At 38.8% G+C, this 15345-nt stretch overlaps 1 protein-coding gene across 4 annotated transcripts in view; it reads left to right on the top strand.

Moving 5' to 3' along the window:
* Positions 1-15259, top strand: part of SNRK (SNF related kinase) — a 39873-nt gene extending 24614 nt beyond the window's left edge. For all 4 annotated transcript variants that reach the window (XM_053942445.1, XM_053942421.1, XM_053942429.1 and 1 more), the window contains exons 4-7: positions 2479-2620; positions 5520-5732; positions 6804-6938; positions 11425-15259. In XM_053942445.1, coding sequence (XP_053798420.1) covers positions 2479-2620; positions 5520-5732; positions 6804-6938; positions 11425-12643 — 1709 coding nt within the window. In that variant the 3' untranslated portion in view covers positions 12644-15259. The remainder of the gene's footprint in view (positions 1-2478; positions 2621-5519; positions 5733-6803; positions 6939-11424) is intronic.
* Positions 15260-15345: the final 86 nt, after the last annotated feature.

Here is a 15345-nt window from a genome sequence, read left to right as displayed (position 1 = left end):
AGCTTGATTTCTTACACTGCTTTTTCCTTCTATATAAACTTTTTGTATGCTTATTTTTAACTAACATTTTAATTAGACTGCTCCCCTCCCCAACATTTTTTCTCTTGACTTAAATTTAGCCCATATGTATTGCTTTATTATAGCAAATGTAGTTTGTCTGTAATAATGACTACTATGTGCACTCTTGTAAAATACTTAATGGTAAAAGGACACATGAAGCATTCTATTCTGTTGTGGGGAAGTATTGAACAGAATACTAGGATAGATCAAATCACAACACAGATCTTAGGCAAAGTTAAAAATCTAGGAAGGACATTGATAGCCAAAAGATGACTGGTCACAGAAATGCATAAATTCACCTGTCTTCTGTGTTTGCAAAAACTTCATGTAATCTGTTGTGTGATGGGAGATAGAAAATACACCAAAACTTTTGAGCTGCATGGAAACTAAATAAGCAGAAAGACAACAATTAACTTTACAAAATTAAAGATGGACCTTTTAGTGAAACTGCCTCCCTGTCTTTTGAGGGCTTTTTAAGTCCTGCTTTCCTAAACATCGCCTTTCTGGGATCAAGCTATCAAAGTACTGAAGTACTTATTGAATCTATAAATAGGGTGATGGTCATGCTGATTTTGCAGGTATGCATGATATGGTGTACCAGCCTCAAAATGCTGAGTACCTACAGGATTGAGGCTCTAGTGAGCATAGCAGAAATCCAATCATTGTCTGAGTTTAATAGTATACACTTAGAACAAATTAGAGCTCTAAAGAAAATTACCATGTAGTGTTTCTATTCCCCTGTCAGCTAAACCATAAGAAGAATAGGTCATAACTAGCAAAATGAGTAACTGTTCTAGGGATGAATCTGTGTGATTTACTTTATTAAATAAAATTGTAGCCATCCTTCAGCATGAAATGCACATTGAGTATTTTGAATGGGCAAGATGCAGTTGAGTAGATAGCTTATGTGGATCCCTCTTGCAAGTCCTTCTAGGAAAAAGCTGGTGTGCTCTATGTCCCAGATCACTGCCGGCTGCTCTCCCCTTTTTCCTTGGGAGGTGCCTGCCTGATCATTTCTCAGCTGTTTGGTTTTACTGAGTACAGATCTGTAACATGTTAAGGGTTTAAGACCCAAAATTGCTGCTGAAATTCCCCGAGCATGGAGTTGTAGATGAAATTTAAGATCATGGAGATTTTATTAAGCATATATTGGAGCGAGTTATTTATTTTTCTGCAATATGATGCCTTTCTTAATATTTATGTTTCCTTTATGGAATGCAGTGACACTCATGAAATATTTTCTTTTAGGTAGGCTCTTAATAAAGATTGGAACTAAATATTAACTATTGCACTAAGTAGAAATCAACTACAGGGCTTCATGCCCCAAAGTACTTCTTTTTCATCTTTTGGTATGCTATTCCACTGGGAAGCAAGAGAGTTGTTAAATGTTTATTTTACACAAGCAGGAATTAGAAGGAAATAAGAAGACTCCCAGAATGTAGCAGAAATCACTGTTAATTGTTATGTTTGGATATGTAAAAAAAAAAAAAAAAAGAAAAAAGCCAGCACCCAAACCCACTACTCCACACTTTGTTGTATCATTGGTATAAGAAGCTGTTTTTATATAAACTAATTTAGTTACTATTGGAGCTGCCAAGTTTTAAAGCAACACAACATCACTGAAGGAAAAACATAGCAAAATCAGTCTTATTGAAATAAGTGACTTTCTTTGTAATTTCTTACCTGATTGAGTCAGGTGGGGGTTGGTATCTTTCTGCAGCTAGGAACTGACAGAAAGAGAGTCTAAAGCTGCACCAAGGGAAATTTAAGTTGAATGTTTGGAAAAAGTTTTTTACTGAAGAAAGAGTGATAAAGTACTGGAATGGTCTGTCAGGGGAGGTGGTGGAGTCACCACCCCTGGCTGTGTTTAAGAAAAGATCAGATGTGGCACTCGCTGCCATGGTTTAGTTGAGGTGTCAGGGTATGGGTTGGACTTGATGATCTTGAAGGTCTCTTCCAACCCAGTGATTCTGTGATTCTGAGAACCATGTAAACAATACAGAGAACAGTTTATGCAAGTCCTTGAGAAAGGAATGTGCTTTGAATCCAAATCTCTTGAATAACCTGTGCCTACTTGTTATCAAAAGGGTAATAAATTCTTGCCTTCTAAGTGACCAGATTATTTTCAGCTTTATCTAACACTGCTGTCAAAAGTGTTAATGCATCTCAAGCTGTTATGCATCCTTGAAGTAATGAATTCTGGGTTTTTTTCCCCTTCAAAAATGGTAAAAGCTGTCAAGCAATGGAACCACTGTATTTTGTACTCAGTGGAATTGCAATTTCTGTAAGTAGTGCTCATAATGAAGAGTGCAATAATCACCCCAATTTGCATTTTAAGAATATTTCATGGGTCTGATGGTAATTATGTCTGTATCCTCAACAGTTTGGGTTTTTTAAATATGTCCTTTATATTTGCAGATATATGGAGTTTGGGAGTCATCCTCTTCATGTTAGTCTGTGGACAACCACCATTCCAAGAAGCAAATGACAGTGAAACTCTGACTATGATAATGGACTGCAAATACACGGTGCCACCTCATGTGTCCAAAGAATGTAAAGAGTAAGTAGAGTACTAAACAACTTGGAAGTATTCACAGAAATGGATTTGCATTATTTTTGGGAGTTCCCCATACTATATTATCAATGTGTAGAATATTCCTTGATACTCTTCCTTTTATGTCTCTCAATTGTCATGCATTTTATAAGAATTGAAGAAATTACTCAGTACCAATTGGCTTTGGCCAACTCTTTCACTGGACGAATTACCAGGTGGTATGGAGATTATTCTGTCATGAGGCTTAGGAAGGTAGTGCTGCTTGTCAATTTCTGTCTGAACAACAAGTTTTCAAAACCTGTCACACAGCAAGTTTTGCTCATCTCCTACTGAAATTGCAACTCCAAATTACCATCCTAGGCTATCAATGGAGAAAAATATTTGGTCTGGAAATACCATATCCACATAGGAGTCATGATTCCTTTTTGAGGTGTTTTTCTACAGTGGTCACTGGAGCCTTTTTACTGACATGTTCCAGTATTTCCCATGTTTCCCTATTAGTTAATGACCTCTGGGACTTTAAATATATATCCCAGCTGCATCATTTAGACTATTTTAAAATGTTTGTCTCGGTTCTTGAATCTGCTGTAGAGTATCTCTTAATTTTGAGTACAGAGAACCAGCTGCCTTTACAAATGCTTGAAAAATACATTTGATGCAGTCAAAAAAACTAGAGCAGCATCTAGAATTCTGTTACTTGCCAAAGAATAAAGTTTGTTATAGGTGTGGTCATGATGCCCATTCCTTTCTTTACCTGTCATCTGTGCAGTCCAGGAGTCTAATGCATAACATAGTGAACAGCATCCTGGCCTGCATCAGTAACAGTGTGGCCACAGGACCAGGACAGAGATTCCCGTGTGCTCAGCACTGGTGAGGGCACATCCTGAGCCCTGTGTTCAGTTTTTGAGCTCTCAAGGAAGACATAGAGGTGATGGATTGTGTCCAGAGAAGGGCAGTGAAGCTGGGGAGCAGCTGAGGGAGCTGAGGTTGTTTAGCCTGAAGAAGAGGGGGCTCAGGGGACACCTTACTGCTCTCTACAACCACCTGAAAAGAGGTTGTAGCCAGGTAGGGTCAGTCTCTTCTCCTAGGTAATAAGCAATAGGATGAGGAAATGACCTCAAGGCTAAGATTGGATATTAGGAAAAATTTCTTGTCAAGCCTTAGAACAGGCTGCCCAAGGAAGTGGTAGAATCACCGTGCCTTGAGGTGATGATGATTCAAAATCAGTGTAGATGTGGCACTTAGATGGTTTAGTGGTGAGCATGGTAGTGCTATTTTAGTGGTTGGACCTGATGCTCTCAGTAGTCTTTTCCAACCTTAATGATTCTGTGATTCTGTGCCATAGCTGGTGTTCTTGTCTTGTCATTAGGACCCTCCAGTAACATGGAAAAGCTGCTCTGAGCTTGAAGAGTTTTACATATAGGAAGAGGTTTAAAGTACAATATAGGAAGAGGTTTAAGAGGGAGCTCTTATCAGTGAATTGTATCGAATCAATCTCTTGAGATGCTGCATGGTGAGGCCAGGAAACCTAACTTTGCAGCCTTCTGCTTAACATACTTGCCAACATTGATTTGCTTACATGTCCAGATCTGCTTTCTCTATACAAAGCAGAACAATGTACAGCCAGTTACCCAGGTCCTCTATAGGTTAGGTTTTCTTAGGGAAAAGACTCTGGGAATGCTTAAACTTCCTGCTGGAAGTGAAAGCATTTGTGAATTGAGATGCATAAACAAGCTTCAAGCAGGAGACACATGTAATGAATTTGTGCCGTTTTACTACAGGCAGTGTAGTTTAAAAAAAAGTCAAATTAATATGGAGTTTGTTCTCTTTCTGTCATAATATTAACAAAAGCAAAGAAACTCAAGGTTCCCATGTCTCACCCTTGCCTTTCCTCTCGGTAATGGTAGAGACCAGAGCTAATAAAAAGAAACGTGACTTTTTTTTTACTGTAGAATTTTTTAAGAAGTTTGGATTAACCTCCACTTCTTAAATTCATACATCATCTCACACAGAAAAAAAAGGCAAACAACAACAAAAACAACATTAAAAAATTCTGTGATTAACAGAATTTGTGCCTTGTGTGTGGCCTTGCAGTCATAAGTTGCATGGTATAGTATAGTTAGTGGAAGAAAAAGCACTATATGAGAATTGGAGAACATGTTGGAGCAATAGAGTTTCTTTGTAACCTTGGCAACAAAACCATATATCCCTATTTGTTGAACAAAGCCAAAAATACCTCCCCCAAGAATCTTCCATGTATAGTAAGTGAACAGAGATGTGCTGTGCCAATGAAGTCTTCTTTCTCTCTTTACTTGGGGAATTCATGCACTCTCCAGCATTTGTAAAATCTCAGGATTAACTCATTAGTAGATTTGTCACTATATCATCCCAGAGAGTGTATTGGTCTGTTTAGGTTTTTTTATATGTGGGTAGAACAAATCACAGTTTTTTCAAGGATATTGAAGACTCAAATGTCTGATAGTTACTTCAGAATAAAATATTTCTGTTTATCTTGCCATTCCATATACTTGTTCACAGCAGCAATAATAAAAAAATCATATTTCTATTACTTTACTGACTAGCTGATCGGCCACCTGTGACCTGTAATTGCCCTATAAAACCTACTAAAATCAAATAAATGAAAAAAATCCGGTGAATTAGGTATCTAAGTGTGGTAAATGAAAACTACAGTGTTTATGGTATTTATCGTTTTAATAAATTGTTTCAGTTTAGCAGTATTTGTAACATCTTTGAGACTAAACAGTTTCCCATCACATTGTTTACTATGAGACTTCAGAAGAGCTGCGTGACCTGACAGCAGAAAATGTCTTCCTAATGTTGCTCTTACAACTGCTTTTTTAAACATGTGTGTGCATTTTTGTTTAGATTTATTTTTTATTCACAGTCTAATTACACGGATGTTGCAGAGAGACCCGAAGCGAAGGGCATCTTTGGAAGAGATTGAAAACCACGCATGGCTCCAAGGAGTTGATCCATCTCCTGCAACCAAGTATAATATTCCTCTTGTGTCATACAAAAATCTATCTGAGGAGGAGCACAACAGTATAATACAGCGCATGGTTCTTGGGGACATCGCAGACAGAGACACCATAGTGGAGTAAGTTGGCACCATTGTAGATGCAGTTTGTTTTGTGCATCTCTTGTTTTTGATTCAAAAACATCACGAGAACCTTGGGCACTTTGGTGTTTAAATATCAGGGCATTCAGTTAATAAACAAATCATTGCAGTCTTGCTCTGTGATAGGATATTGTGGGATCAGAAGTACTTATGTATACTCAAATTTAGGAAAAACTTAAAAAAAAAGTGTTGGAACAGTGTATTGATTCCTGCAATAGCTGTCTTGAGTAAACTTAAATGCTTTGGAATCCATGCTTGTTCTTCATCTCCCATGCATATTTGAAGGTGACAAATTCTAGAATTTTTCCCTTAGCACATTTCCAATGTACCTAAATCTTTGTTAATTTAAAATATTATTCCATTTATCTATGTAATTCATAATAGTCATTGTCACTGAGGAAGCTTGCTAGAAAGCTACATAGATTCTTCTAAGAGATTAAAACTGCCAAATTTCTAAAATATTCCCCAAATTGAAAGAGTTCTTAAATACTTTTCCCTTTTTAATGTGTTCAGCTGTTAAAAACTGTTGATGGGGAAGGGAAAGCAGCAGTCTCACTTCTTAAGCTTTTAGCTGTGTAACAGGGGCAGCCTGTCTGTTACAATGTCTGAGTGATGCTTACTGCTTTATGAACTTATTTTTACTATAAACTCAATGTGGCAAGCATAAAATAATGAAAGTGTTCTTCCATTTGTTGTATAACTGAATATTGGTACTTTGTGGTTGCATGTGCTAGTGGGAGAGCCCATCATTGGTGCAGAACATTAATAAAAAACAGTTATAATTTAAAGAATGTAAAACAAAAAATAATTTCTTACTTTTGTTGGATGATATTCTAAGGATGTCTCCTTCCAACTGTAGTTGAAATTGCTAGACTTGGTGGCTCTTTATTTTTAATAAAATTAAGGCATGCTCATCAAAAGATCAGAAACAGGCAGTCCTTCTTTCAGGCATTCTTCCTGTTATGGGAAGCACAGCAAGCTGTGAGATGCATGTCCAATTGTTAGAAACCACTGATGGATGGGTTGTTTTATGTTTTGTACTTTCCTCAGGGCACTGGAGACTAACAAATACAATCACATCACTGCTACTTACTTCTTACTAGCTGAAAGGATCCTGCGAGAAAAACAAGAGAAGGAAATTCAGACCAGATCTGCAAGCCCCAGCAACATCAAAGCTCAGTTCAGGTGAGGATTTAGGAATCTAAGTGGCTGGGCAGGGTTTGTTTTGTTTGTTTGTTTTTTAAATTGTCTTAATGAGAATATTAAAATTCTCAAGTAATGCTTTCTTGAGAACAGTAAAATACTTACTCATTGCAAATTTTAAATGTCTTCAAAGGGCTGTGGACACTTAAAAAACTGTTCAGAAATCAGTTGCACATAATATTTTCAATTTTCCTACCCTTCTCAGGAACTGACAAGGCAATTAGAAGTCTGTACCTACAGAGGCAAGTTTTCACAACCCCTAGAAAAGGGCTTGTTCATTGACCTTCAGCTCCTCATACTAATTGTGTTATGTAATATCCCTGGAGAAAAATTAGTTGCATAATCCATAAACCTGCTGATATGGAATTAGTTATAAATGAGAAATCACTCTAAATTTGACCTGTAGGTTATGTTCTTTTTCATGTCAGTTGCTGTGCCTGTTGTCAAAGAAAAATTACTGAATTCACCATTTCAGTCACTTAATTATATTGCAATAGATTGGTTTTGTTTGACAAAAACATGAATTAAAAAAACCTATTAGTAAGGGTTCCTGAGATTTTCCAGGCTTCAGCTTGTGACCCAGTAAAACTAAAAAGGGGGAATTGGGCTTCCAACATCTAGTTGGTATTGCTATGTTCAGCCAGTTCATTTGCTCTGCAACCAGTTACCAAAGCATCCCACATCTTCAGTTACAGCAGAATACACTTTAAAAAAACCAACCAACCAAAAAAAACCCACCAAAACCAACCAATCAGAACACCCAATCCAAATAGTTTCCAGTTGCTCATAGATATTGGATGATTCAAGTTTTGAGCAGCTATTTTTCTTCAACATTGTGGTTTTTCTTTCCTGAATTAAGTGGTAAATTATCACTAGGGATCTGCTGGTATTGGATAAAATATTAATTGGCCCATTTTAACAATTGTTCCAGTGAAGATGGAGGAAGTACTGAGGCATTTTCATCCTGTAACCTCCAGTCTTTTCAAAAGTTGTCTATTTAGGTGAAATACTGGTAATTGTTACTAGCAATAATAACAATTGTTAGTAGATAATTTATTAATGAGAAAAGAATACTATTGTTTGTGCTGATGTTTAGCACTACTAACTCCAGCAACACCTTCAGTGTTGTTTATCTGTATGATTTAGAGAAAAAGACAAAATAACTTGTTCATTCCAAAAGTTTGTGCAATTTTCATGCAAGGTCATATGTGAAATCACTTAATAGGAGTAAGTGTTGGGATGTCCTTCTGGTGCATAGTCATAATTTTCCTTGGCCTAATTGATAAAAGTAAGGTACTGCTACCTCAAGTTAAATGTAAAAAAAAAAAAAAAATGGACACTTACTACAGATTAAGGACACACATTTGGGAAAACAGGTTAAAGTCTCCATTTGTTGTCACCTTGGATTTAGGCTTGAGATTTTAGAGGCATCTTTTCTGAATACTATTCTGTCTCCCTGAATTACATGTTGATGCTCCATGAATGTTACAGTGTTTTCAGTGTCATCCCCAGGTGGGACTGCACCCTGCACTGTGTGCACCTAATCATCATTCACTCAGGGGTCACTGATGTAGGAAATAGATCTTAGGTGGTTGCAGGTACTTCAGAAGAGTTACTGTTGCAGGCATCTAAGGGTTGCCTACAGAACCTCAATGGTCTGGAGCTTGGTGTTAGAGAGCTCACCTCTCTTCAAGGGTGATACCGTAACTTTGACTCAGCAGTTCTCTCATGATGGATAATCTCCTCATTTTTATGTCAGCTTCTTTGAAAAAAGAAATCCCATCAAATGTTCTTAATACTAAGTATTACTTACAAAACAAATTACTCTAGAGGAAGACCTGGAGTTCACCTTCAAATGGAAATTCTAAAACTATAAAGTTGGCTTTTGAGTTGCTTGGGGTTTTTTTTAATGAACGTCACTCTTTCAGTAAAGAGCAGCTCTACTTACATAAGAAATTGGAACAAAAAATTCAATGAATCTAAATTTTTATATGAATTTGTAAAGTTGGAGTAGCTGTAGCCTGCCCTATGAGTATGAATTTTCATAACAAGGACATCTTGTGCTTCCCAAGCACAAACTTGGGAACTCTTACGGTCCTAGTAGCTGTTCTTTGCCTCCATGATGGTTCTAAATTCCAAGTGTTTCTATAGAATGACCTTATGGAAAAGACAACACAGGAGTGCATTACTTTAATTTTGAGACCTCAAAATATATTAAAAAAAAAATTAACTTATTTCCAGCCTGGAGTTTTTTTCTGTCCATCTCTCCCCTCAGGCCCATTGGGAATAAAAGGAGAGGCAGAAGGAAAGGGAAGCAAACACGGGCTGCTATGAGAGATAAACATACTGTAGTGAGGAGGTTTATTGCCTGGCAACTACAGTACTGTAAGATACTATATTTGCTCTTTATTGTGACAACTACAGAACTCTTCCTATTTTTGCTGACAAACCAGTCTGTTCTTTTAGCATGGCAAGTTCCTGAAAGATTGAGATCTTCATTTTCTGTTATGTTTCTAGCTTATTTAAGTCCTGTTTGTTAATTACAGGCAATTGTGTTTAAAATACACAGCATAGCACAAGTCATCAGCAAACTGGGTCAGTGTTTCCCAGCATTTCTGGAGACAGATGGGGCCTGAGGGAGGGTGCCAGTATGAAACCAAAGAAGACCACAGCCCAGGCTTCATTTCTTGTCTGTGAAGCTTGGCTCAGAGCTGCTGGTTTTGTTGCCTCCATCCAGGTAGAGCTCCCCACTGGAGAGAGGCTGGTGAGGGCCACCAGCAGCTCCCAGTGAGACAGGCAGGAGCCTGCATGGCTCCATGTAGGGAATACACCACACACAGGCTGAGGCAGTGTGTGGGCAGCCAGGCCCTACTGTTAGAGGTCAGAAGTTTCTGGCACTGTTGGTTGGGCATAAGTGATGCAAGTGCTTCAAAGCAAAGTCTGCAGCAAGGCTGGATGAGTTTATTGCTGGTTTTAGTTCAGCCTCCTCATCAAAGTTTGTACAATTGTGGAGAGAGCTGTCAGGAGACAACCTGGCGTAGACCAGTATCTCACACTTCAGGGTTTCTGTGCAGCCTTCAGCAAATGCAGTCCTACCACAGCAAAGAGGTGTCTGGGCCTTCCCTCTTCCTTCAGCCTGACTTCCTGACATGGCAGAGAGCAGGAAACTGATGTAATTCTTGTGTCTTTGTATGCAGCCTGTCAGGCAGATACCTGGGGTCACACTTGGTGTGAAACGTTCTCTGCTGTCCTCCTCCTCTTGCTTCTAAACTGGACCATGATGCCATGCAGCCCTTTCTTTTGGCATACACAAAATATGGTTGGGAATGTCTTGTAATATGCTGTCCATATGTGAACAGAGGCCTCTACTACAGCTTTTCATGCAGTAGCAAGAGTATTTTTGTTACGCAAAGTTAAGAGATTGGCAAACCTTTTAGAATGAAACACAGGAAATGTGGGGCTTACACTGAGTGAAGAAGTTAAAGAATTGTTCAGTGTTAACGTTTTGGTCTGTAGATGTTGGTTTTTTGGATTAGGCTTTTAAAATAGAGTAAAGACTGACAGTCTTTGTTCTTAAGTTTATTCTGTGTGCATTACTGGAATATTACAATACATGTTAAGATTTAAAGTTAAATGCAAATCATTAGAGAGTAACTTAAGGTACTGGAGATCAGACATCAGCTGCCTACTTGTGAAACTGATGGACAGTCATGTTACTTTCATTTTGATTTGAGCTAATGCTATTACAGTCATACATTTTCAGCTTGGATTTACAGTTTATTCAAGTGTCATATTCATAAGCAGCTTGAGTTCTCAATTCATGCAGTTGTATCATTCCAGATTCTCAGCTAAGGATAAATAAATGTATGATCTCAGTTTGCATGTGTTTAAAATTAAAGGGAACTTCGTAGAATAGAGCTTGGTGAGAAGGAGAGACTGTTTCATCTGACTCACCTTTTCAGTCTCACTCATGTTAATTCTAACCTAAATTTTATATTGAGACTACTGGGGGAAAAAACCCAGAAGCTTCAGATTACAAGTAGTTTGCAATACTGTCTTAAGTTGTGCTTGAATAGGCTTGTACCTTCCTCTAGGTACTGGTGATTCTGTACCAATCTCAGATTATTTTTTAAGACACAATTATTTCAAGTTTTTTATTGCTTAATTCATTTTCTGTGACCAGTGAAATCTTAAATTTTGATTTGACAGTAACAACCTAATTTCTAAACTGTGTTCTTGTATAGATGCTGTTCCTTTCAAATAGCAGCATTTCTAAAGGAATGCACATTCTCGGACAACACTTCCTCATGTTCAGTCACTCAGTACTGTTACTTACGCATATGCCACTCAGCAGCTCAGTTTGTGTGTCAGTACTTGTGCGTCTCTGGTGCAGATCTTACACTTCCTTGTAAGTTCTGAAATGCTTGCTGTGATGTAACTTCCTGTTTATCTTTAATTTTTTATGCAGGCAGTCGTGGCCAACAAAAATTGATGTCCCCCAGGATCTGGAGGATGACCTTACAGCAACCCCTCTCTCCCACGCCACTGTTCCTCAGTCCTCACCAGCTCGCACGGCTGAGAATGTTCTCAACGGGCACCGGAGCAAGGCCCTTGGGGATTCCACAAAGAAGGAAGAGATCCCCGAACTGGCTGGGCCAGCACTTTCAGCAGTTCCATCGGTGAGCTTAAAACCCACTACCAGTGGCCGGAAGTGCTTGTTCAGAGTAGAAGAAGATGAAGAGGAGGATGAGGAAGATAAAAAACCTATTTCTCTTTCTACTCAAGTTGTTCTGCGTCGTAAGCCTTCGGTTACAAATCGTCTTACTTCAAGAAAGAGTGCACCAGTCCTCAACCAGATCTTCGAGGAGGGCGAGTCAGATGATGAGTTTGACATGGACGAGAACTTGCCCCCAAAGCTCAGCAGGTTAAAGATGAACATCGCCTCGCCCAGCACCGTGCACAAACGCTACCACCGGAGGAAAAGCCAAGGACGGGGCTCCAGCTGCAGCAGCTCCGAAACCAGCGATGACGACTCGGAAAGTAGGAGGCGTCTGGACAAGGACAGCGGGTTTACTTACTCCTGGCACAGACGGGATAGTAGCGAAGGGCCACCTGGCAGCCAGGGAGATGGTGGTGGACAAAGCAAACCAAGCAACGGGAACGGAGGGGTGGACAAAACGAGCCCAGGTGATAACAACAAAGGTGGGGGAAGTCCCTCCGGTAGCTCTGGTGGGAGCACCAACACCACCTCGGGTTCCACTCGGAGATGTGCTGCATCTGGAAACTCGATGCAGCTGTCATCCAGAAGTGCAGGGGAACTGGTTGAAAGCCTGAAGCTAATGAGCCTTTGTCTAGGTTCACAGATTCACGGCAGCACGAAATACATTATTGATCCTCAAAACAATCTGTCCTTTTCCAGTGTAAAAGTACAGGAGAAATCAACGTGGAAAATGTGTATAAGCTCCAGCGGAAGTGCAAACCAGGCTTCATCACTGGGTAGCCTAAAATTTTTTTCCGACCAAATGTCAGACACAACAAATGAATTGGAACGGCTAAAGAACAGGAACTTGAAAAACAATGTGCTACAACTACCTCTCTGTGAAAAGATATCTGTGAATATTCAGCGGAACCCAAAGGAGGGGCTGCTGTGTACCTCCAGTCAAACCAGTTGCTGTCATGTCATTTGACAATGACCTGACTTGAACAGCTCGATTTGCCTGACAGAGTCATTCTTCTGGTCAGAGCTGTGAACACCTTGTCACGGACCCCCTTTTGTTGTCTTAAGATTTTTAAGTGGGCTTTGAGCAGTTATTTATTATACTTTAATTTTGTGTTTGCTTGATGGTATGACAATGCATGGTCTTTGCATGCTGCTAGCAGATATGTTTTTCTTTTTCAACACAACAGAATATTTTATTGTGTAATTTTTACATTTATAATTTTACTATGGAAGATCTGGATTAAATGAAAATAAAGATCTGGATCCTAATGTAAATGAAGCACTTAGAAGTTTCATGTTCTGCACTTAAACTAGAAAGAGAAGCTTTTGTTTGCTTATGAAATGTTAATTCTTGTTCTGACCTTCTGTGAAAACTAAAATATGTGATATGTGGCATACTTCTATGTGTCTGAAACAGAACCAAAGCAATAATGTTTTGATGCTGAAAACTCTTCAGGGAGCTTTCAGATGTTCCAAGGCTTGTACAAAGCAAACATGCACTGAAAATTAGTGATCTTGAAATATGATTTTAAACCCACACCTATTTGTCTTAAGCTATGATATAGATGAAGTTGTGGCTCAAAAATCAAACTGAAAAGATCTTGTTTTGCTAGAGGCAGTTTTCTTTAAAAAAAAAAAAAAGAGGCAAGTAGATTTGTAAGGCAGCTTTCTCCCATAAAAATATGTTAATATTACAAGCAGACAATCTTTTTTAATATAACAAAGGTAAATTATTAAGTCTACTTCTGAGTTTTTACATGCTAACTGAAAATAAAGTATTTGTATGAATTACTTTTGTTAGTAGTATATCATGACGCTTAGTATTTTAGGTTTCTACCTTGTAAGCCCTCTCTGCTGTTCTCGCCTCCCCTCCCTGAGATTCCAGAAGGCAATAAGGGATGGAAAACCTTTAGGTAATTGGATTCACATTGAAATTGTCATTTAGAGTTTTGTTATTATTACTCTTTTTAGGACTTAAAATACTGCTGTTCCCCACATGTGCATCACTTACTTTCCCTCAGTAATACACCTGTTCATAAAGTTCGTTTAAAATAGCCTGTAGGAAAGTGTTTCTTTCACAGCTCTGAGCCTTCCTGTCAGGCTTCCCATTGCCATGGCAAGGTCTTGATTTAGAGTATTTCTGTACAAAAGGATACTTTTGACCAGATGAATTAACTTTGTGGAATTTTATTATCTAGAATAAAATATATTGCAGATTCCTAGTTTTGGGAAGGGCAAGAATGTTTTATTTTTTCATGCTGTGCACTAGGTCTTCTAAGCAATGCTAGTGAAACTGGGGGTACTATGTAGCAGCGCCCTGGGCAGACCCTGGGTGTCCCAGAGGAGTTTGACACTGTTGAGCATCTTGTAACGCTTTCAGAATGGTCAATACAGCGTGTTTTGTGTCTGCTGTGGAGCGAGCAGAGCACCGAAGAACGGCTGGGTCAGCATGGCAACAGCTCACAACAGCTCTTGTGATTCCTGCAAGACTTCAGAGAGTCTGAAGTGCATGGGGTGTCTCCTTCCTGGTGAACTGAGCCGGGGGGGGCTCTGCTTCTGGAACAAGGCAAAGGAGAAGTGTTCTGCTTCTTTAAGTTTTAATCTCTAGTTGCAGTTTAGTTAAAAGCTACAAGCATAGATGTCTGGGTGAAGCCATAGAACATAATTGCTGGAATTTTTTGAGCAGGGATCTTACCAAGGGCCAGAAACGAGATGTGTGGTTCACAGACAGTGAGCGTAACATCCACGTAGGAGACAAGTTTATAAAGGGCATTGGCAATAAACTTTATTTGTTGCAGCTTTTTTCCAAGTATTGTAAATACTCTTTCCTGATATGTACAGCCTTGGAATGGCACCTTTTAACTAACCCCGGGTGTATTTTGTTTCCAGTGTTTTTATATACAACTGTATATATGGTGCTCACTTTAGAACAGCAGTGTTGACCATTTATGCTGCATAGTTGTATTATAGCCTTATAGTTGTGTGTGGCTGGTTGGACCTCTGGGTGTACAGATGTGTACAGATGTGTACAGATGTGTTAGTCTGAGTGCTGTCCTCCCCACCTCTGTTGATAGGTGAATGATTGTGCATGTGGTGTACGTCGTGTTATGTCGTCATGTAAAAGGAAGGGCGAGAATAACCACTACATTACAATAATATTGGACCAAACTATTTAGAGCAAGTAAACAGTTTCTTGTACCCCTTAACGTGTCTTTAAGAGTTGCATATAGTTACAGTAGTGTATAAAGTAAATATTGTGGAGAAACAGTTAGTCTTGTATTTTTCTGTGTGTATATAAAAATATATAAAAAATAATGTACCTCTAGAAATTTAATCTGTATTTAAGATGTGACAATCTTGACACAGAATTTTAAGAGTAGCAGTCTAAATAAGCAGAATTAATGAACAGAAGTATAAAAATTTCTCACCAAGAAAGAATCCATGTGTGTTAAGAGGGTACAGAAATATCAACTGATCTTATTGCTTCTGGCAATGTTTGGCTTTTTCATTGTACAAACATTCATGGTGTGCGACAGAAATGGAAAATCCAGTTAATAAAAGTGATATCCTGATTGATGCATAACCGATGACTTGCATGTGGATGGGGTTTGTGTCTCCTGGCGTTTGGTGTGTGAGGGCGGCACAGACTCCAGGCTGGTCCCTGCACTG

This window comes from Vidua chalybeata, chromosome 1 (assembly GCF_026979565.1).
Source record: "Vidua chalybeata isolate OUT-0048 chromosome 1, bVidCha1 merged haplotype, whole genome shotgun sequence".
Classification (NCBI taxonomy): Eukaryota; Metazoa; Chordata; class Aves; order Passeriformes; family Viduidae; genus Vidua; species Vidua chalybeata.
The sequence above is the reverse complement of the archived record's forward strand: the minus strand, read 5'-3'. Positions and strand labels throughout refer to the sequence as shown.